The sequence below is a fragment of the Carassius auratus genome, chromosome 11, assembly GCF_003368295.1.
Source record: "Carassius auratus strain Wakin chromosome 11, ASM336829v1, whole genome shotgun sequence".
Classification (NCBI taxonomy): domain Eukaryota; kingdom Metazoa; phylum Chordata; class Actinopteri; order Cypriniformes; family Cyprinidae; genus Carassius; species Carassius auratus.
This window is the reverse complement of record NC_039253.1, coordinates 1,850,378-1,875,242: the sequence shown is the minus strand read 5'-3', so window position 1 is coordinate 1,875,242 and position 24,865 is coordinate 1,850,378. Positions and strand designations below refer to the sequence as shown.

General features: G+C 34.0%; 1 protein-coding gene across 4 annotated transcripts in view; it reads left to right on the top strand.

Moving 5' to 3' along the window:
• Positions 1–24,865, top strand: part of LOC113110710 (spectrin beta chain, non-erythrocytic 1-like) — a 93,988-nt gene that overhangs the window by 43,912 nt on the left and 25,211 nt on the right. For 2 of the 4 annotated variants that reach the window (XM_026274859.1, XM_026274861.1), the window contains 14 exons: positions 4,160–4,311; positions 8,804–8,977; positions 9,778–9,869; positions 9,946–10,026; positions 10,102–10,217; positions 10,291–10,403; positions 11,596–11,783; positions 11,853–11,970; positions 13,269–13,427; positions 14,268–14,570; positions 15,547–15,700; positions 19,444–20,314; positions 22,159–22,296; positions 23,221–23,977. In XM_026274859.1, coding sequence (XP_026130644.1) covers positions 4,160–4,311; positions 8,804–8,977; positions 9,778–9,869; positions 9,946–10,026; positions 10,102–10,217; positions 10,291–10,403; positions 11,596–11,783; positions 11,853–11,970; positions 13,269–13,427; positions 14,268–14,570; positions 15,547–15,700; positions 19,444–20,314; positions 22,159–22,296; positions 23,221–23,977 — 3,416 coding nt within the window. Of the gene's footprint in view, positions 1–4,159; positions 4,312–8,803; positions 8,978–9,777; positions 9,870–9,945; positions 10,027–10,101; positions 10,218–10,290; positions 10,404–11,595; positions 11,784–11,852; positions 11,971–13,268; positions 13,428–14,267; positions 14,571–15,546; positions 15,701–19,440; positions 20,315–22,158; positions 22,297–23,220; positions 23,978–24,865 lie in introns of all 4 variants that reach the window. The other 2 variants (XM_026274858.1, XM_026274860.1) reach the window with 1 other exon arrangement.

Sequence of the window (24,865 nt, the reverse complement as noted above, 5' to 3'; positions counted from 1 at the left end):
GGTACTAAAAAACATAATTAAATAAAATAATTAAAAATGCATATTCATCTTGCAAAATGTTTTTGATTTATTTAATATTTTATTTTATATTAGCAGCAAAGTAATTATATAGCACTCATTTTAAATGATTTGTTTTATTAGAATGCATTTTTAATTATTATTTTATTTTATTTATTTTTTCACAGTGAAAACATCCTTAATGGTCCTAAAAATAATTAAAGAAAATAAGTAAATATGCTTATTAATTTTACAAAATATTTTTGTTTTATTTAATATGTTATTTTATATTAGCGGAAGAATAATTATATACTATAGCACTCGTTTTTTAATTTGATTTATTAAAATGCATTGTTAATTTTATTTTATTTATTTTGTCGCAATGCACACGTTTAATGCTCCTAAAAACGTATTGTAAGAATATAATTATTATTAAAAATGCGTTTTCATTCTATAAAATATTTGTATTTTGTATACGAGTCCTAAAAAACAACACATTTTATTTTTATTAAAAAGCATTTCCAATATACAAAATATATTCAACTCAGATGTTCAAGCTAAGAAAGGAACAAAAGTTATCAGTTTTTCCTGCTGACTGTGTTGAAATATGTCCAGGAAAAACATGCATTCTGAAAAAAGTTTAGAAATGTGATTTGCATCTGAACCCAGAGGAAAATTGTGTTATTCATAGTTCAGTCTTTAACAGTTCAGAAGGTTTATGAATCCTTCAGGTATCTCACTAGCTGTCATCCCGTAAGAGTTTAGAGAGAAACGTCTCAGCTTGCTGTCTATGAGAAACAGTTGAGATATTAATGAGATCTCATTTGACGTCTCTCATTGTTTGCTGCGTTTGGACACATGGGGCATATAGCAGAAGGAAGAAACCCCTCAGACGTCTGATGTGTAGGAGTGTGTATGAAGCTTGACAGAAGAGGCGATGCTTCGATGTATGATTTGCTTTTATAGCTGTTCTGTTGCCTTTGGAAAAACCAATCATCAGTGCTGCACATGCACTCAGACACACACACATACACTCACTGCATGAGCTTCAGAACACACGAGTTCAAAAAGGAGTATATATATATATAAGAAATGTTTTGCATGAAGAAAATGAAGTAAATGTTAGCACCCAGCATGTTTTACGTTGTTTTCATTATTTAAAATTTAAGCAGATTTACCCTGGTGAAAATTACAGTAATTATTAAAAAAATAAAAGCTCTAAAGTAAAATTACATTTTTGCACCTAGGAGAGAAAATGTGTGCAAATGCTGCTAAAAATGTTTTATTAAATTAAAAAAAAATTTCATCATGCAAAATTACTTTTTTATTTTATTTCACAATGCAAATATTTTCAATGTGTATTTTCATTATACAAAATATTTATATATTTTTTGTTTTGTTTTGTGTTCTGACATGTTTTGCATTGTTTTTTATTATTTTCATAACAGGTACACACATTTATTCTGGTAAATATTACAATATTGTGAATTGAATTTGTTATTTTTTAGAAATAAAGTGAAAATGTAAAAGCATGTAAAATGACATCACAGTAATCATCAGCAGGTGGAAAGTGCTTAATTATCATAAAAATAAAGACACGGTGCAAGAATTCTTAATGGTTCTCATAAACAAATTATTAATTTAAATTTATTTAATTTCATTATACAAAATTTTATTTTAGTTAGTTAATTTTTTTTATATTTATTCTATTTTATTTCATTTATTGTCCTAAACAATTTATTAATTTACATTTATGTTATCCTCTTTTTTAAATAAATTTAACTGTTTGTTTTAATTTTTAAATTTGTTAAATTAAATTGTAAACTATTTATTATATTTTATTTCATTTATTGTCCTATTGTATAATTTTTTTTATATTCATGCACATTTTTATTTTAGTTTGTAGAAATTTTTACATTTGCCTTTTTAGAATATTTATTTTATTTTTATTTCATTTTGTTGTCCAAAACAATTGATTAATTTACATTTATGCAATCGTCATTTTTAAATTAATTTAATTATACAAAATGTTATTTTAGTTTGTTTTAATTTTTAAATCGACCTTTTCAAATATGTATTTTATTTTATTTCATTTGGTTTTCCTAAACAATTTATTAATTTACATTTATGTAATCATCTTTTTAAAATTAACTTAATTATGCTAAATTTTATTTAAGTTTGTTTTAATTTTAAATTTACCTTTTTAAATATTTATTTAATTTTATTTTGTTTTCCTAAACAATTTATTAATTTAAATTTATGCTGTCATTTTTTAATTAATTTCATTATACAAAATTGTATTTTAGTTTTGTTTTAATTTTACCTTTTTTCTTTTTAAACATTTTATTTATTTATTTTTCATTTTGTTGTCCTAAACAATCTATTATTTTAATTGATGTAATAATTTTTTTAAATAAATGTCATTATACAAAATTCTATTCTAGTTTGCTTTAATTTTTAAATTTGCCTTTTTTTTAAATATCTATTTTATTTTATTTCATTTCTTTTTTTTAAATCAGTTTCATTATACATATTTAATTCCATTTCCGTGTCAGCTGTTGGTGTGGGACTGACTCGGGGTCAGACGCAGGTCTTTAAACGGTTCCAGCTGTGGATGTTCTTGGCCGGTGTCCTGCTCGAGGGGCAGATGTTGCTCTTCCTCTGTTTGTTGTGTTTGGGGTCAGACTGTCACACGGCCTCTCCCTCCATTCTCTCTCGCCTCATTCTTGTCCTTCCTCCTCCTCCCTCTCGCTCTGTCCTCGCTCATCCTGTCCTCTTTAGTCGTCTCGCTGCAACAATTGATTCAGACGCTTACGTCTGTGTGAAGACCAGGAATGCAATAACAGGAAAATTGGGAGGATTATAAATAAATAGCTGCATTTGAACTGCTCACCCGAGGGGCGGAGCATAAATAAACACAGCGCCGCCTCGCATTGTTCGCTGCGCTTGATTGGTGGCGAAATCGTCTGCTCGCTCATGAATTATGGGAGAATGGTTTAAAAGTCCAGAAGAAGAGTTGGCAGGGAGAAGGACTGGGTCCGGGGTGAATGTGTGGCTTCACACAGACCATTTGGTTCCTCATAGAAAAACAGTCGGTGGTATTTGGGAATGTTTTTTGGGGGGAAATGTTGCAATATTTGTGGATCATTACAACAGCCTCATTTCTATCTAGAAGATCTAGTTCATACCAGTCTAAATATTGCACAAACAACAAAGTTCAGCTGTGAAATCTGTTGGAAAATCATGATTCTGAGGATTATTTTTTATTATTATTATTGTTACATTGATTGGTAATCATAACCATACAGTTAAATAACTACACAACCTGGAAAATTATTGAAAATAGTTTATCATGGGAAATTATTATTATTATCATTTGTAATTTAAGAATAGTTTTATTTAAATGATTATTATTTAAATTATTTTATATGAAATCCTTTGTAATCAAATTCAAATACATTTTAGATAAGTGTATTTTTCTTATTATTTTAATATATTACAAAGGTTATTTTATTTAAATTGGTATTACAATTATATTTTTATATTAAATAGTTTTGAATCAAAATGAATTAAAATTTATTTTGTATTATCATTTTGTATTATTATTATTTATAATATAATATATAAAATTATAAACTATAATATATAATATTATATCATATAACATAAAAATATAAAATAATAATATTATTATATTATTATTTTGTATTATTGTATTATTATTATATTATTATTATTATTTTTATTATTATTTTGTATTATGATCATTATCATCCATCGTTGTAGAAGTATAGAAATCTTTAAAAATATATATATTCTGAAATTTCTATTTTGTATAAAAATGCAAAATTGTAAACACATTTTAATTACTATTATAAATGTATTAAAATAGTATTTTATTTAAATCATTATTTAAATTCTATAGTTTTTTTTGTAATTTATTTGTATTTTTAAAATTCTATTTTATTAAATGATTTTAGAAAGGCCTAAGTTAATTTATTTTTATAAAAGTTTTAAAATGATATTTTAAGTCATCATTTTTTTATCAAATTAAGTTACTGAAATTATATTATGTTAAATAATTTTGTATTAAAATACAAAACTGTAAACAAATTTTAATTACTTTTCTAAAAGTATTAAAATAGCATTTTTGTTCCTGCAGACGAGCGAGAGGCCGTGCAGAAGAAGACCTTCACCAAATGGGTGAACTCACACCTGGCACGCGTGTCCTGCCGGATCACGGATCTCTACATGGACCTGCGGGACGGACGGATGCTCATCAAGCTGCTGGAGGTTCTGTCCGGAGAGAGACTGGTGAGTCGGGCTGATGAGGTCATCGGCAGGGGGCGGGGCACTGCCCATATTTGGGCGTGTGTTATTATGATGTCTGTTTAGTGTGAGGTGAGTCAGATCCGTCGCTCAGATAACTGTGTTTGGTTTCACGACCCCAGTGGTTTTGCTTTCACTCTGATTGACCCATGTGAGTCAGATAATTGCCTGAAATGGCTGTTTCCTGTCCAGCAAACACAAGCTTTGGAGAAAATAGGCTGTTAAAACTCCAGCTTTAGAAGTGCATTACTCATGACGTCTGCTTACAGAAACACAGATGGGAAGCGTGTGCAATCTGCGATCCGATCACAACAAACATAAAGATAACGAGAAGGATGAAGCCAGATCATATTTCAAAACAAAATAAAAATACAACAATAGATTTTGCATAAAGAAAATAATTCAATAGATTTTTGCATAAAGATATGAAAAGTTCTCAAATTCAGATTTTCAACCGCTCAAGTTATGGTACCGATTTACCTCCATAGAGAGAGATAGAGTGTGAATGTGTGAGTGTGTGTTTGTGCGTGTGTGTGTGCGTGTTTGTGCGTGTGTGTGTGTGTGCGTGTTTGAGTGTGTGTTTGTGTGTGTGTGTGTGTGTGTGTGTTTTTGTTTGTGTGTGTGTGTGTGTTTGTGTGTTTGTGTGTGTGCGTGTTTGTGTTTGTGCGTGTGTGTGTGTGCGTGTTTGTGTGCGTGTTTGTGTGTGTGTTTGTGTGTGTTTTTGTTTGCGTGTCTGTGTGTGTGTGTGTGCGTGTGTGTGTTTGTGATTGTGTGTGTGTGTGTTTGAGTGTTTGTGCATGTGTGTGTGTGTGCGTGTCTGTGTGTGTGTGTTTGTGTGTGTGTGTGTGTGTGTGTGTGTGTGTGTGTGTGTGTATTTGCGTGTGTGTGTATTTGCGTGTGTGTATATTTGCGTGTGTGTGTATTTGTGTGTGCGTGTGTGTGTGAGTGCATGCGTGTGTGCGTGTGTGTGTGTGAGTGTGTGTGTGTGTGTGTGTGTGTGTGTGAAGGAGCCCCATGTGTAAGCGCAGTGTTTATGTTCACACATGCTTTCACTATCTCTCAAGGTTGACGATAAGATCACTCGTCAGTGAGGAACAGAGGAGATGCCTCCTTCTTCTCCGAGGCCACGAGTCACATCCTAAACTGAGCTGTGTCAGTGATCTCTCTCTCGTGCTTCCTCTCTCTTTTCTCTTGCACTGACTCAGTACGGTCGTGGCTGGTTTTGGCAAGCAGTCGAAGTGGAGCTTGTGTTTCAAACCTTATCAAGCGGCCCGTCTAGATTGGTTTACACAAGCGCTTCGGGCAAGTCCAGAGGAAGAAACCTTTACCCAGAATGCATCAATACCAGCACTGACTGTGATCTGTGTTCGTGCTCCATTTCACTTACTATAGCAACCATTTACTGAAAAATAACACACTCATAAATTTCCTTCAAGTGTGTCAGTACCTCCCCCTTTATCTGTTTAATCAAACTATTCTGTGGCCATAATTCATCTGGCAGACAGTGAATCTGTCCATGGCTTTGAAAGGCTGTTTTGTCAGGACTTGTCTTCACAGATACAGCAAGTTCAAGCATCCAAACACAACACTGATTCATCGCAAATATGCTCGATTATGAACAAAAGAGAAACCTCAAGCTTTGCATAAAGCATGTTAGCAGCACCTTTTTAGTTCAGTCCATTTAAAAAAAAAAAATTTTTAGGTAATGGATGGTTTATGTAAATATATGATAAAATACAACTTTAAGATAGCGTACAGACATTTTTCTCATACAAAACAAAACAAAACAAACAGAACTATAGATAGATAGATAGATAGATAGATATGATTTTGTTTTGTATCAATAACAAATTTTATATACATATACGTTTTATTAACATTAGCATTTTAATTTTATTTTATAAGCATTTAACAATTTAACATATTTAACTAAAATGTGTGTGTATAAATACATTAAAATTAGAAATTCTTATTTATTTAAAAATATAGAATTATATTTATTTATTAGATAAATATCGCATAAAATGCTACGTATACAGCAGTTTCTAAAAATGTATCTAATCAGTGCTTTAAGTGGGCCGGTATGCACCCCTACTCAGTACCGGCACTTCCAAATATAGCTCTCATTTGAGTCAGTTTGGGGATCGCGAATCATTTGAGTCAGTTCGGGAGTTCGGAGCGGGTTCACGGATCATTTGAATCAGTTCGAGAGTTCGGAGTGGCTTCGCGAATCATTTGAGTCTTTTCGGGAGTTCGTAGCGGGTTCGAATCATTTGAGTCAGTTCGGGATCGCGAATCATTTCAATCAGTTCGGGAGTTCGTAGCGGGATCGCGAATCATTTGAGTCAGTTTGGGGATCGCGAATCATTTGAGTCAGTTTGGGAGTTCGGAGCGGGTTCGCGAATCATTTGAGTCAGTTTGGAGATCGCGAGTCATTTGAATCACTTCGGGAGTTCGTAGCGGGTTCGCGAATCATTTGAGTCAGTGCGGGATCGCGAATCATTTGAATCAGTTCGGGAGTTCGTAGCGGGATCGCGAATCATTTGAGTCAGTTTGGAGATCGCAAATCATTTGAATCACTTCGGGAGTTCAAAGCGGGTTCGCGAATCATTTGAGTCAGTTTGGGGATCGCGAATCATTTGAATCAGTTCGGGAGTTTTGTAAATATGCATAGTGCAAAATGTTTAATAAAAATCATTTATATATATTATAATATACATAATTTTAATAAATAATGTTGTCATATATATATATATATATATATATATATATATATATATATATATATATATGATAAAAAATAATAGTTTTTGATAAGAAATATTTTTAGATAGATGCCTGTGGCTCTGAGCTTTCATCTGTGATCTGATGGTGTGATTGGTTAATCAGACACTCACTCTTGCTTTTACAGAAAGGCTTTTCTGATGCATCCGCCCAATAGAAAACTGCTGAAGTCATGCCTTGCACCGCAGTCTCTGCAGTGTGTGTGTGTGTGTGTGGTCCTCTCACCCGCTCTCAGAGGGAGGATGGATGAGCACCTCTCGTTCTGCCCCGTTGTCCTGCAGCTCATTAGTGAAATGCTGTCCCTTCACCTCAAGCTCGTCCGCTGAGGATCAGCTGCTGATTGAGCCGTCTCTCTAAGCATGATGGGATAGCCAATCCTCCAGAGACGCGGGCCGCTTGACCCCTGCTCTCAAGCTCATCCATTATATCACACAGCAGCTTTCTCCAGAATTTAGAAAAACTCTATTTAGAAATCAAAAAATATAGTGAAAACTTATGTATAAAATAATTTATTATCAGATAACAGTGGCAATAAATATATATTATTTAAATAAAAATGTCTATTATTTATATTTGTTAATTTAACTTTTTTTTAAAAACACATAATATATATTTGTATTTATTTATTTTTGTATTATTATTTATTCTTTTCAAACTTCTTTTTAATACAGTTTTTTCTGTTGTGTGTTTTGCAAAATATTTCTTTACTCAAGCTTTCTAGATATTATTTAAATATGACCCTGGAGCACAAAAACAGTCTTAAGTCTCTGGGGTATATTTGTAGCAATAGCCAAAAATACATTTTAAGGGTCAAACTTATTAATTAATATTCTTTTATGCCAAAAATCATTAGGATATTAAGTAAAGATCACGTTCCATAGAGATATTTTGTACATTTTCTACTGTAAATATGTCAAAACTTAGTTATATGCATTTGAACAACTTTAAAGATGATTTTCTCAATATTTAGATTTTGGTGCATCCCTCAGATTCCAGATTTTCAAATAGTTGCATCTCAGACAAATATTGTCTGATCCTAACAAACCATGCATCAATGAAAAGATGATTTATTCAGCTTTCAGATGATGTTTAAATCTCAACGACTGGTTTTGTGGTCCAGGGTCACAAACTACATACACCATAGCATGTAAGCTACTGTCTATACTAGATGCAGCTTTCTCCAGACGTGCAGAGCAGCCACACCTCAGTTCAGAGTCTCCTCAGAAACATCACCCGAAGCACAACGCTGTTTTACAACCCGCTTACTCATTACCCATCTCTACGTGACCTAAAAACATAAGAGCTCCAGGAAAGTTCATGCATATCCCTACGTGCAAAGTTATTTTAAAGAGTTCTGAAGAACTGTGGTGACTCTGGTCTTCTTCACTCGGCCTTAATGTAAAAAATAGCACGTTCCCTTCTGAGGCGTTGAATATATCGTATCATTTGACACACCGCTTTTCCTGTGAGACCTTCTTTCCTTCCCAAAATGTGTCAGAAAGAAAAATAGCCGCTGAACCTGTCTGCAGGTCGTGCTGTGCTGAGTCTGACGGCTCCAGTTACTGGTTTCTGCATGCAATGGATATCAATATTAACCCTTACCGTGCTCAGATAAGAATGCATTAGGAAATGAGCATGCATGCATGTTATAAAGCAGTATCATTCACACATATGTGTTCTGATCTGTGCGCAGCCCAAGCCGACGAAAGGCCGCATGCGAATCCACTGTCTGGAGAACGTGGACAAGGCCCTGCAGTTCCTCAAGGAGCAGCGCGTGCATCTGGAGAACATGGGGTCACATGATATCGTGGACGGAAACCACCGCCTCACGCTCGGACTCATCTGGACCATCATCCTCCGCTTCCAGGTAAAGCATCTATATCTGGATACCATAGACCCCTCAGATGTGATCATCAGCATGTGAGGGACAAATGAATTTGAATTGCATTAATTAGTAAATAGAAAACAGAAAATATTTGGTTTCTATTTGTTTACAATATAACGCTTATTTTCCTACTTTGTATAATGCTGTACTGAAAGTAAAAAATGAAAGTGCTGTATGTATGTTTATTTAAAAGTATTTTATTCTTTTTACTTTGCTTTCTTTATTTACTATAGTACTGTACTGTTAGATTTATTGTTTTATATATATATATATATATATATATATATATATATATATATATATATATATATATATATATATATATATATATATATATATATATATTTATATATATATATATATTTATATATTTATTTAAATAATACAAATCCAAAAAATTATTTAAACATTTTTGGATTTTTTTACTTTTATAAAAAAGAAAAAAATGGCAAAATATTCAGTTTATATTACTTTACATTGTACATTTTTTATACTTACTATAGTACAGTATAGTATAGTTATAGTTTTTTTTATTTAAAACATATTTTGTTTCTATACTTTGTTCCTACTTGCTATAGTACTCTACTATTGGATGTATGATTTATTTACATTTATGTATTTATTTAATTCTAACTTTTAAATAGATTTTTAACAAACAAAAAATCTAAATCCTGTTATTATTGTTACTGTATGAAAACCTCCGCCCTAATAACATCACATAGCATTAAATGTCAATCACGCTATAGTCAAAGCAATGCCCAAAAAGTCCATTATGTTTACAGATCCAAGACATCAGCGTAGAGACCGAAGACAATAAAGAGAAGCGCTCGGCCAAGGACGCGCTGCTCCTGTGGTGCCAGATGAAGACCGCAGGGTGAGTGGACGTCCAGAAGAAGACACAAACCTGTCCGAGTCCTTGATATCTGACCGCTCTGCTTTGTGTTTCACAGCTATCCCAACGTCAACATCCACAACTTCACCACCAGCTGGCGTGACGGCATGGCTTTCAACGCCCTCATTCACAAACACAGGTAACAGCTCCGGTTCACCTGCATCAAAACTCTGCTTTGCAAACTTAAGCTGCTTCATGCTTGCTATGTGTCCAGGCCAGACCTGATTGATTTCGACAAACTGAAGAAGTCCAACGCTCACTACAACCTGCAGAACGCCTTCAACCTGGCAGAGCAACATCTGGGGCTCACCAAACTCCTGGACCCCGAAGGTAAGAGCTCTCACTGCGTCTGCATCACTGTAACTCCTCAAGAAAGATGATAACACGCTGTCTTTTGTTGCAGATATCAGCGTTGACCATCCCGATGAGAAGTCTGTCATCACTTATGTCGTCACATACTACCATTATTTCTCCAAGATGAAGGCACTGAAGGTGGAGGGCAAACGCATCGGAAAGGTCTGCAAAGAGTCTGCAAAAGACTAGAAAATTATGTTTTCTATGAAAGAGCATTAATGCACGCTATTTATCAGTTAAGTTGAATAATGCTATTAAAATAAGCATAGGGATGCGCCAATATGATAATTTTGGCGATACCGATACCGATAATACTTTATATATGAAAGCCGATAACCGATATTTTGGCCGATAAATGTAAATCCAAATTTGTATTAAATTTTTGATAGCCTGATTTAAAAAAAATAAAATCTCACCATTAAAAGCCATTAAACACTCCAACATAATCAAACAAAGCAGCATCACAAATATATAAAATAATGCAAACAAGTCCCTAGACAGCATTACTTGCGTGTAAAGAATCTTTTCTTATCGGTTCGATAACGATAACATTCAAATAAATATATATCGGCTGAAACCGATATGGTGGCCGATATATTGTGCATAAATATAAAATATATAAAAGATATAAAAATAACATAAATAATTATGAAATAAAAAATTTAATTAATAAATAAGAAATAAATACCTCAATAAATCTTATTTAAAATGTAATTACATAATTTCAACTGGTCTTTTGTCTTACATTTGTTTATTAATAAATATCTCACAAAGCAAGTTTATTTCAGTCTTATGCGTGTTATTTATTCATTGTTTATCAGTTTTGTAAGTTTTATTAAATATTTTTGTAAATTAAGTTTAAATATTTAGATTAAAATAAATTTTAAATTTAAACAAATAAAAAACAATTAGAAAAGTAATTCTCATCTTAATATGTACATACTTTAATTGCAAATCTTAGAATATTAAATCTGTTTATTGACTGATTATTTCAGTCTTATGCACAATATTTATTTATTTTAATAGGAATAATTTAATTTATGAAATTGTACTTTTTCATTGAAATGTTGCTATTAAAATAAAAACATTCATTATTAATAATTTAATTATAAAACATGAAATCATCTCTTACATCTGTTTACTTTCTGAACTGTAATAGGTTTAGTCTTTGTTGCATATTTTGAACCAGTTATAGCTACAGGGAATGCCACATTATGTAGTGATTATTGTGCGCATTCAACTAAAGATGTGGTCAAATGTCTGTAAATGACCTTAAGCTTGATCTTTACCTGCTGTTTAGCTGCCATGCAGCTTGTATCTCCTTTGGGAAATTAGATCTGTTGGTCTTCACTAGGTGCTGGACAACGCCATCGAGACGGAGAAGATGATCGAGAAATATGAATCTCTGGCGTCTGATCTGCTGGAGTGGATTGAGCAGACAATCATCATCCTCAACAACCGCAAGTTTGCAAACTCTCTGGTTGGAGTCCAGCAGCAGCTCCAGGCCTTCAACACTTACAGGACCGTAGAGAAACCACCCAAGTGAGTGTCCGCCGGAAACACAACACATTATAACACGCCTGGATTTCACTTTCAACTCTTTCGCTACAGATTCACTGAGAAAGGCAACCTGGAAGTACTTCTGTTCACCATCCAGAGCAAGATGAGGGCCAACAACCAGAAAGTGTACATGCCTCGAGAGGGCAAACTCATCTCAGACATCAACAAGGTGAGAACGACCTCGTTTGCATTTAGGAGCTGCATGTGGGGTTTTCAGTGTCGCTTACGAATAAATCATCTTCCTTTGATGCATATTGCAGGGGATACAACCCCAGTGTGTTTAATAATTACACTATTTAATATTTAGACATTTACTTCATTTATTCATATGGTTGTTTTAGTGTCACGATCAATCGCTTTCAAAATAAAGGTTTTTGTTTACATTTTATATGAGTGTGTACTGTGTTTATATATTATGTGTATATATAAAAACAAACACATGCATGTACATATTTAAGAAAAATATGCTGTTTATATATTAAATATATTTATCTATAACATAAAATATAATAATATAAATATATAAATGTATATACATGTTAATATTTTCAAAATATAAACTGTATGTGTGTGCATTTATAAATACATAATATAGTTAATACATCATATTTTATGTAAACAAAAACTTTTATTTTGGATGTGATTAATCATTGAATAGTACTAGTTTATTTACAAAAAAGTCTTTTATTATTATTATTTATTGTAATTTTATTTTTAAGCTGCAAATTGTGTTTGAACTGGCAAGGATTAATTATTTATCTACATAAAAATAAATATTATTACCTTTGATTTTCCTTATTTTTGTGTATTTTGTGAGGTAAAAAATATGGTGCAATCACAGTATTGTTTGCAATTAGATGCAAAATAAATATATTTTTATATATTATTTAAATATGTAATATAAATATGTAGGTTTATATACACACACACACACACACACGTGTGTATATATATATATATATATATATATATATATATATGTGTGTATATATGTATGTGTTTGTGGGTGTGTTTATATTTTATACACACACACACGCACACGTGTATGTATATATTTACAAAAAAATTTATATATTACAAATATGTATATGTATGTATGTGTGTATTTATTTATACATACTTAAACAGTACACACATATAAATTGCATGAACAAATGTTTTTATTTTGGATGTGATTAATCGTATTTAATCGTTTTACAGCACTAAATGCATAAAATTTATTTATAACGTGTATATATATATATATATATATATATATATATATATATATATATATATATATATATATATATATATATATATATATATATATATATATATATATATAAAAACTGTTTATTTCCTTTCTTAATTGTATTGATATGTTGTTATGAATTATTCTAAGTGTATTTGTTAGCTGTGGTGTGATTGCGAGGTGTGTCGGTGTAATGTGTTGGATGTGAAGCTGGAGCTGTGTTGTTGTCGCAGGCGTGGGAGCGTCTGGAGAAGGCTGAGCACGAGCGTGAGCTGGCGCTGAGGACCGAGCTGATTCGACAGGAGAAGCTGGAGCAGCTCGCCAGACGCTTCGACCGCAAGGCTGCCATGAGAGAGACCTGGCTGAGCGAGAACCAGCGCCTCGTCTCACAGGTTCATCTCACACCACTGCATTGTGGGATACAGCTCTGCCAGGATTTAATCCTATTTTCTGACCTCTGGTGGTCAACATTCAAATGACACAAAACACACATTTTATAATGTATGCCTTCACAGTTCTGTTACAATATATCAAAAAAATTGTTTATTCATATCTTAAATATTTTTAGGAAATATTGTTCTTATTTTGAATTAATTGTATTTACATTTTTATTTATAAGCTTCTTTATGAAAACAGTCTTTAAATTAATATTTTTCATAATTTTGCGACTAAATATTTATTTATTTATCTTTTAAACCATTGTTGTAATATTTATTTAGTTTGTATTTTTGATTTTCATATTTATAATAAATGATTCCTATTATTCATACAGTTATGTTATTGATATATTAGTTTATCTATCTATCTATCTATCTATCTATCTATCTATTATTATTATCATTACTATTATTATATGAAAATATATTATATATAAATCTCTAAATGAGCACTGTTCATAATTTTGCCAGAAAAAAATCTCTAGTTCCACCAAACATACATCCGAACAATAACTGAACAATATTTATGAACTGTTACGAAAGATATTTATAATATATTTAAAAAATATATATATTATTTATATTTTTTTATTTATTATTAGTTATGATTTTTGATTTATTTTTTTATTTTTTGATTTATTTATTTATTTATTTTTTACATTCCATATCTGAAAATCAAAAAAATTTGAATGAATTAACAAAAAAAGAAATAAAAAATGTCCTAGAAGGTTCAAACAAGTAAAACTAATTTCTTTCCCATGTTTATTTTCTAAACTTTCTCATTTTTTTCTGCAGGACAATTTCGGATTCGACCTCCAGGCGGTCGAGGCCGCTACCAAAAAGCACGAAGCCATCGAGACGGACATCGCGGCGTACGAGGAGCGCGTGCAGGCGGTGGTGGCCGTGGCCAGAGAGCTGGAGACGGAGAACTATCACGACATCAAGCGCATCACGGCGCGTAAAGACAACGTTCTGCGTCTGTGGGAGTATCTGCTGGAGCTGCTCAAGGCCCGCAGACAGCGGCTGGAGATGAACCTCGGTCTGCAGCGCGTCTTCCAGGAGATGCTCTACATCATGGACTGGATGGACGAGATGAAGGTGAGCGAGGAAGACGAGGAGTGGAAGAAGGAGAGGGAGCTGGAAGGGTTAAAAGCACTGATGCAGAGTAATCACAGAGATTTAAAAATGTATTCTAGCAATAGAAGTAGGTAAAAATTGTTATATTTAAAGGTGTTTTTTTAACCCTAATATTTGCTTAGATTGAGGATGCTCTATATGTTTTGGGTCTTACAGATGCACTTCTTTTTTTGCAATAATAATAATCATAATTGTAAAACTAATTTATTATTTTCCCTCCATATATATCTTTTTCATTTTTAAAATAGGTTGCGCAACTATTTAAACGTTTTTTTGTTGTGCAAAAAACGTTTTATATATATATATATGTATATGTATATGTATATATATTTCTTGTAAATATTCCGTTTTCCTATTTCGGTTTAATACATTTTAATTTCATGCTTTTTTTTTTTTCAGTGTTATATTTCAGGCTTATTTTAATTAACGATCCCCTTTTTGAACAGTTTTAGCTTCAGTCTGACAATTAGTTAACAATAAATACACATCCCGACGTGGAATCCTCAGGGTTATTATAATTAACTGATTAATTTATGAAATAAAAAAAAAAATCTTAAAACTTCTTTTATTTTTGCTAATAGCCTGACATACTCAAATAACTAAACCTGAACTTAAAATGAGCGAAAGCTATATAGACAACAACAAAAAAACTAAGAAAAATGAACTACAAATTTACCAAAAATCTGAACCGAAAATTAAAACAAATTAATTCTAAAAAACGAATTAATATCTCAATAATACTGAGCCCAACGAACTTAAAATTGCCTGTTTTTTTAAATGCACCTCTGACCTATTAAAATCCCAGAAGAGACATATTATTGAAGCTTTAATGCTTCAATTCAAGTTTACTTGTGTAGTGCTTTTCACAATGCAAATCCTTGCAAAGCAGCTTTACAGAAAATTTAAGTTTCTTCTTTTGGTCTCCTGTCTTCCGCAGATGCTGCTGCTGTCTCAGGATTACGGGAAGCATCTGTTGGGAGTGGAGGATCTGCTGCAGAAGCACGCTCTGGTGGAGGCAGACATCGGCATACAGGCCGACCGCGTCAAGGCCGTCAACGCCAACGCACAGAAGTTCGCCGTGGATGAGGAGGGTAAGAAGAGCTCCTTAGTCTTTATTCCTTCAGATACTGACTCAGTCTTTCTTTCAGAATAACTATATCAAACAGTTCGACCGGGCTCAGTCTGTTCAGACTAGTTTAGTGCAGTCCAGAGTTCATGATTCAGTAAAAGTGGTGTTTTTATTTCGAGGAAGCATGCAGAGCTGGTCCAGGTTTGGGTTTCTCAAGGTTCCCACGTTCATGAAGAAGCTGGAAATAACGGGGAGTTTTAAACCTCTGATTCGCAGGCCAGGAAAACTAATAAATTGTGGAAAAGTCATGAACATTTTTATAGTGAATATAAATTTCCCTGGTTATGCTGCAAATGAAGTCCAAACCGCATTTGAGCTGCTTTTTATTAGTGCACATATACAGAATTAAATAGTTTAAAATTCTGCATTACAAGATTAGTTCCTGACATCAGCTTTAATGTATTGTTATAGTATTTAATAAATATTTTTACTTTTATGTTTTCAGTTTATTTATTTAGTTGTCTATAATTTAAGCCAGTTTATTTATATTTCAATATTTATGATGAATTTTGTTGTTATACATTTCTATTAATATTTTATATATATATATATATATATATATATATATGCACTATTCATGTCAAATTTGATTATATTATTAAGAGTAATGGAATATAATTAAAAGTATTTTTTGTGATTTAAGCTATAGCATGTGTGCATTTATACTGAATGTCTTTAGATTACTGTTTTTTACAAATACCTAAAAACCAAAGTTACTTAGTTAAATGTTTACTATACTATTGAGGTGCTCTGTGTGTTTTAAACTCATAATTTAAATGTATTATACTATGGAAGACCAATTAAAAAGAAAAAAGATAAACCAGATAAAAATTAGGTTGCTAAAAGTTTTTGATAATGAAAAAAACATTTGCATCTGCATCCTCAGCCATGCTTCGACTACTAACAAATGTGCATTTCTAAAAGACAAAAAAAGTAGGGCCGGGACTTTAACGCGTTAATCGAGATTAATTAATTACACAAAAAATAACGCGTTAATTAAGATTAATTAGTTACAGAAAAAAATTTGCCGCATTTTTAATAACTTATTTTTGCACCGCGGAACGTTTCTCACTGGATGAGTTTCGGCGGACCGATTATACTGGAGCACCAACTAGTGTTCGCATATCACCGCAGCACATCCGAGCATAGACATATATATAGGTAGACGCCCCATCGAACGCTACTGCCTATTGGCACGAACGAGCCGTGGAGCCGCCATCTTGGACCGGTCGCCAGCCCCACTCAGTTTAACTTGTTTGCCAGGTGCAGCTGTCAGCGCATTAAATTAAATCATATCTCACTGAATACCTAACTGATTTTGACGCGGGTTTTTTTGCTGCAAAGGTCATTCATGCAGCTATGATACAGGACACATGGTTCAGCGTATTTTAATATTCATAATAGGCATTCAGTTACATATTATATTCTGATATAATATATAAGTGACCAGACGCCCAAAATCTATATATGTGAGGAAGGATTATTTATAATTCACACACTATAAATATGATAAAGAAGCAGAAACGGATAGTTGCAGTAAAATAAGATATTTTAATAAGTTGAAGAAACAATGTATTATAATTTGTAACATATTACATCTCTCTCTCCATCTCTCTCTCTCTCACACACACGCACACTTCTCCACTTCTCCCTCCATCTCTCTCACACATACAGTACACACACACACACACACACACACACACACTTCTCCCTCCCTCCCTCCCTCTCTCTCTCCCTCCCTCACCGTCACACACACTCTTCTCCCTCACACTCTCTCTCTCTCTCTCTCACACACACACACACACACACACACACTTCTCCCTCCCTCTCCCTCACCCTCACACACACTCTTCTCCCTCACTCTCCCTCTCGCTCTCTCACACACACACACTCTTTTCTCTCTCTCTCATACACTCTCTCACACACACACACTAAAACCCCTGAAAGAGGACTGTTTTGCAGAGCTTTCTCATGCTCCCTTTCTGTAGTTCAAGAGAGGAGAGTTTGTCAACATGGTGGAGCCTAATCAATGACAACATATCAGACTGATGCTTGTCAGTGCCAAACTGGGTCTCCTCAATGTGCTCCCCAGGAAGGAAAGCATCCTCTGTCCCAATCTCCTCCCGCACAATGTCTGTGACTGTTGACACCTTAGGAGTTTGGCAGATCACCCTCTCTGCAGCTCTCAGCACCTTATAATAAGAATAAAAAAAATACATATTTATATAGTGCTTTACACAGTACTCAAATACACTTTACAGAACAGAGAAAATATGAACAAAGCAACCTGAATATACATTACTTCCTGATATCACGTGCGCAAACACAAATAACAGTTATGTTCTGTCGAACAATGTATGTATTAACTTCAGATTGGATTGTGTTGGTAATAGGCACGTAACGTTACCCAATGCTAAAAGTAAGTTTAGTGCATCTAACAAGTGCTTTTTCAAACTTCTTTCTGACCTGAATAGTAAGTTATGTGAGAAACACTTGAGTTGAGGGAGGGAGATACATAGTCTTACTAATGTTAGCTATCTATGATTTCAGTACAGTGCTATAAAAGATCCTTGCTCCATCTCAATTCTCTGGATTTAAGGACAAACTACAACCAATAGTACAATAGTAATGTTAAATCTTACTTGTGAAAAGTAATCCCGAGCCGTACTTGTGATGGTCCGCCGATTAGAACAGGAAAATGCTGCACAGTGCTCTGGCATCTTAACTGCTGCTACGCAACGAAACTAGGAGTACGACCGGTTCAAGATGGCGGCCGCAAATCTCGTCGCCCAGCGGCCAATAGGGCGTCTACTTATATGATGTCTATGCATCCGAGTCTCAAGTATCACCTCAACGCAAAACATATAGCAGCTAGCGTGGACTTTACACTTTATGTTGAACTATGTATTATTTTGTTGGTGCAACAGTTTATGTTGAACTCTTTATTGTTTTGGCCAAGGTTATTGAGAGTTGGACTTAGTATGTTATGGCCTCTGAAGCAACAGAGAGATGTTTTCTAATAGTCAGGGTTTCCAATGTTCTGAATGTAATTGACAGTATTGTGTTTTACTTAAAAAACACTTTACAGAAGGTTCCAGCACCTATAAGCTACCTGAATTTCTGAAATTTACTATTTCTAAATTGTTTCTAAATATGCTATTGCTACACTTCATGGCAAAAATTGCACTGGTCTGCTAGACTTGGTTGAACAAAAATAAACAATATTTTGTTGCTTAAGCTTATGTATTCAGTCATTATTTAATGGTATACTATAAATCCATGTGAAAAAAAATTACTTCGCACTGTTCTCAGATCAAATATTTATATGCGATTAAAATGCGATTAATTAATTACAAAGCCTCTAATTAATTAGATTAATTTTTTTAATCGAGTCCCGGCCCTTAAAAAAAGTAATATTATCATTAATATTATCAGCTAACACGAACCCTTTTCTTGATTTGAACTCATTAGAACATGCATAAACAAAAAAAAAAAAATTTCTAGTAAGATATTTATTTTGTTTAGAAAAAATTAACAGTCTGGTTTCAACACCTTTAACTTTGGAGTAAGAATCTAGCTTTAAACTTAATAAAGATTTGACATTTATCGTGATTACTATCGATATCGATATCATTTTTGGACCTTATCACCCAGCCCTAGTTTCTTGCTTCTTTAATGTTTTCTATGTTCTCTGATTCGAAGCAGGCTACAAACCCTGTGACCCTCAGGTCATCCGTGACCGCGTGGCACACATGGAGTTCTGCTATCAGGAGCTGACCCAGCTGGCAGCGGAGCGCCGCGCTCGTCTGGAAGAGTCCCGCCGACTCTGGAAGTTCTTCTGGGAGATGGCGGAGGAGGAGGGCTGGATTCGCGAGAAAGAGCAGATCCTGTCTTCGGACGACTGCGGTAAGGATCTGACGGGCGCCGTGCGTCTTTTGAGTCAACACCGCGCTCTTGAAGACGAAATGAGCGGCCGATCCGGTCACCTCCAGCACACGGTGCGTGAAGGTCAAGCCATGGCGGATTCTGGGCACTTCGGCGAAGATAAGATTCGCGAACGCATCGCTGACGTCCAGGCCCAATGGGCCGCTCTGGAACAGCTGGCTGCGGTGAGGAAAATGCGCCTTGAAGAGGCTTGCAGCCTTCACCAGTTCCAGGCCGATGCCGATGACGTCGACGCCTGGACTTTAGACGCGCTTCGAATCGTCTCGACCGCTGACGTCGGCCACGATGAATTCTCCACTCAAGCTTTGGTCAAGAAACACAAAGACGCCTCGGCCGAGGTCGCTAGTTATCGCTCAGTGATCGACGCTCTTCACGAACAGGCCCAGTCCCTTCCTCCGGAACAGGTGCAGGCTGCCAACGTCAACGAGCGGCTAGCAGGCATCGAGGAGCGCTATAAGGAGGTCTCCGAGCTCAGCAGACTGAGGAAACAGGCCCTGCAGGACGCCCTGGCGCTCTATAAGATGTTCAGCGAAGCGGACGCATGTGAGCACTGGATTGACGAGAAAGAGCAGTGGCTCAACAGCATGGAGATCCCAGAGAAACTGGAGGACCTGGAGGTCATTCAACACAGGTGAGAGGTCAAGGCTGTGTATTTGTGGTCATATTTATTACAGGCTTGTGCCAATTAGTTGAGATTTGTGGCATGCAAATTTAACTAACGTTTTGCAGTTTTTGAGCTATTGCTTGATTTGTGTCAGTTTTAAATGTTTGATGTTGGCTTGAGAAAACCTATCCAGATGGTTTCAAAGTTGTTAAATTAAATTACATTCTAATGTTACATTTTAATTATCTTTAAAAACTTGAATCTAAAAAAAGTCGTTTTAGAAGCTTGAAGGAGTTTTAAGTTTGATATAATTTAAAAAGCTTACATTTTGAAGCAGTTTTAAAAATGCAAGGTTTGAATGAGTTTCAAGTGCTTTATAAAGCTAAAACTTTGAAGCAGTTTTTAAGTTTGAAGAATTTTTGTATTTTAAGTCTGAAATAGTTGTAAAAGGTTGTATTATTCGAAAAAGTCTTAAATTCTAAGTAGTTTACTACGACGCCATTTTAGTGCCACGTTGAAAAAAAAATTTAATCTAAGATTACAAGAATAAAGTCTAAATATTACGAGAATAAAGTTGAAATGTTTCGATTACTTTATTCTCGAAACATTTAGACTTTATTCTCATATTATTTCCAATTTAATCTCGCAGTAGGCCTACTACGACTTTATTCTCATAATTTCGACTTTATTCGCAAAATATTACGACTAATCTCGTAACTTTAGATTTTTTTTTTTCAACATGGCAATAAAAAACGCCATTGTAGTTTAAAAAAGCTTGATGTTTGAAGTTTGAATTAGTTTTAAAACTGCAAGGGTTAAAGGTGTTTTCATTTTTACATGGTTTTTAAAGGTTGATAGCAGTTTTAAATTTGAAGTATTTTAAAATCTTTCATTTAATAGTTTTAAAAGCTTTAAGCAGTTTTGAGTTTGATTAAATTTGAAAAGTCTGAAGCATGAAGAAGTTTGTAGTTTGAAGTAGTTTTAAAAAATTCACGGTTTGGAGGCATTTTAAGTTTGACCGTTTTTAAAAACTTAAATTTAAAGCAGTTTTAAGTTAAATGTAGTTTTAAAAGCTTGAAGCAGTTTTAAGTTTGAAAGTTTCAGTATGCACTAGGAACCAATTTTAAGTTTGAAGTAGCTTTAAAAAAAGACGTATATTTTGAAAACGTTTTAGGTTTGAATAAGTTTTAAAAATGTAACGTTTTCAATTTGAAATAGTTTTAAAAGCTTGAAGCAGTTTTGAGTTTGAAAGTTTAAATATGTGCATTCAGAATAAATGTTAATTTTGAAGTAGCTTAATAGATTTTGAAGCTTTTTTTTAGTTTTAGGTAGTTTAAAAAGCTTTAAATGGTAGTTTTAAACGTGTGGAGCAATTTTAAGTGGGATGTACATTTTTATGCATTTTTAAATTAAGGAGTTTTACACGTTTTTACGTTTTTAAGTTCATGCAGCCTCTCAGATAAACGGATTGCTGGGTTGGTTCTTGCAAGGATGTTGCAAGATGGTTATTAGTGTGTTCTGTGTTGCTTCTAGAAGGTTTCTAGGGTGTTCATGAGTCTGAAGGTCTGAGACGAGTTGGGTGGATGTAGCTTGAAGAAAAATAATAATGACTAATACATTTAAGTAGTATAATTTTGGCTTTTTCAAGCCAACGTAATTAGGAGCGTTTACCGCTACAGCTGTTCATGCTGAGTCACGCCGCTGGAGAACAGCAAAACAAATGATCATCTGAGCTCGATAACAGATTGAACTCACTCTAGTGTGGCCAGGTATCACATTCTCCTTTTCTCAAGGATAAATTGGGGCTGATTGTAAAACATGATTCTTCAGGACTGCTGATTGTTTGATGAAATGTTTTAATTACCCTCCAGGTTTGAGAGTCTGGAGCCTGAAATGAATAACCAGGCGTCACGCGTGGCCGTTGTCAATCAGATCGCCAGGCAGCTCATTCACAGCGGACACCCGAGCGAGAAAGACATCAAAACCCAACAAGACAAACTCAACACCAGGCAAGTCATAGCATTCTCTGCTGGAGACAAATGTATTTTTAAGCTCTGTGTAGAAAGCACAAATACCTGCTGGAAGTACTAGTATAGCTGGTCACCAGAACATGTTGCTAGACACTTATGGGATTATTTTCCCGCCAAATGTATTGCAGTCACAGATCGAAAAATTATGTGCATAAATAAAATATTTAAAAACACGTGTAAAATAATAATGCACAAAACCAAAAAACAAATGCAGTTTTTTTAAATAACAAACAGTGCAGTCATGGATTACACAAATCTGAAAAATATTATTTTCATATTTTTTCACTGTTATATAAAAACATTTTGTTTAAGAAAAATAATTAAAATAAGAATCACTGTAATTGTTTTATTTTTTAATTGCAGTACTAATATTTTTGACTGTCTTGTTTCTTTTTCAAACCATATTTTTGATAACTGCAGTATTGCATTGCATTTTTGGTTTACTAAATAAAAATAAATAAAAACAAATCCTGTAAAAAAAAAAAAAACTAAATATTAAGAATTACTATCGAAATATTTCATTGTAAAATAAAAAAAATCAGGCATTTAAAAAATATATAATAATAATTTTTATATTATTTTAAATGACAGAAATATTTTTTGGCATTCTTCGTTTATTTATTATTGCACTAAGCCATATTTCAATCAGTCGTGTTAACGTGATAGATTCTGTTTTACCCACTGGGCTTCTTAAATAAAATGGTACTCTCAAAATATACATGTGATCAGTTATCTGTGTTTCTGGAGACTGAATCTATGACCTTGGCATTTCTTATTGAACACAGTGTAACTAGCTTAACCATCCAATCATGCTGGTAAACTCCCTTTATTAGATGCATTGTGTGGAGGATGTCTGAACTAGCTCTTAAAACTGGTAAACTGGAGCTTGATGCTTTTCCACAGGTGGAGTCAATTCCGTGACTTGGTGGACCAGAAGAAAGAGTCCCTCAACTCGGCTTTGGGCGTGCAGAACTACCACCTGGACTGTAACGAGACCAAATCCTGGATCCGCGAGAAGACCAAAGTCATCGAGTCCACCCAGGAGCTGGGCAACGACCTGACGGGCGTCATGGCCCTCCAACGCAAGCTCACCGGCATGGAGCGCGATCTGGCCGCCATCGAAGCCAAACTGGGCGACCTCCGCGGCGAGGCGGAGCGCTTGGCCGGCGAACACCCCGACCAGGCCAAAGCCATCACGGGACGGCTGGCCGAGATCACCGCCGTCTGGGAGGAGATGAAGGAAACCCTACGAAACCGCGAGGCGTCTCTCGGGGAAGCCAGCAAGCTGCAGCAGTTCCTCCGAGAGCTGGACGATTTCCAGTCCTGGCTTTCCCGAACGCAGACGGCCATCGCGTCCGAAGACATGCCCAACACGCTGGCCGAGGCCGAGAAGCTTCTGGCCCAACACGAAGGCATCAAGAACGAGATTAACAACTATGAAGAAGACTATCAAAAGATGAGGGACATGGGCGAGATGGTGACGCAGGGACAAACGGACGCTCAGTACATGTTCCTGAGACAGAGGCTCCAGGCTCTAGACACCGGATGGAACGAGCTTCACAAGATGTGGGAGAACCGGCAGAACCTTCTGTCGCAGTCTCACGCCTATCAGATCTTCCTCAGAGACACCAAACAAGCCGAGGCCTTCCTCAACAACCAGGTAACACCAGTGGACTTTTGAAAGTACAGGGGCTTTTCAATGGCATTGATGGTTCCATGAAGAACCTTTAACTTTCAAGATTCTCTTTAGTTGAAAAAGCTCTGTGGATTATTCAACTGTTTTTTCACAATAAGAAAAAAAAAAGGTTATTTTCCGAACGGTTCACTGAAATGTTCTTTGGGAACCCAAAAATGGTCCTTCAATGGCATCACTGCAAACAAAACAAGAAATATTAACATTTTAATAATTTTTTTTTATTATTATAAATATTTTAAATGACAATGCTCTTTTTTTTCTTTTTCTTTTTTATCAGTCTTATTTTATTTTCATTTTCAACCATTTTAATTACAATTTAACTATATTCGAAGAAAAAACTTTTTTTTTTATTTAATAAAAAAATTATAAAAAATATGCTTATATATATATATATATATATATATATATATATATATATATATATATATTTTTTTTTTTTTTTTATTTTTTTATTGTAATTGTTAAATTTTTACAATAAAATTCAAATTAAGTATTAAAGAAGAAAAAAAATAATAAAAAAAATACTTTTTTTCCCTCTCTTAATTTCTTCATTTTCAAACCATCTTAATAAAAATCTTAACATTTGTAAAACAAGCCATATTGTGATCTTAGTTTACTAAATAAAAATGTTAACACAAAATTAGACATTTTATTATGGTAATATTTCACTGTAAAATAAAAAATTAAGTATATAACAATCATCATCATTTTATTTTAAATTACAACTAATATTTTTCACAATAATAAAAAATGGTTCTTTTAAGAACTGTTCACTGAAAGGTTCTTTAAGGAACCAAAAAATGTTTTTTTCATAGCTATGACAACCCCCTTTTGAACCCTTTATTTTGAAGA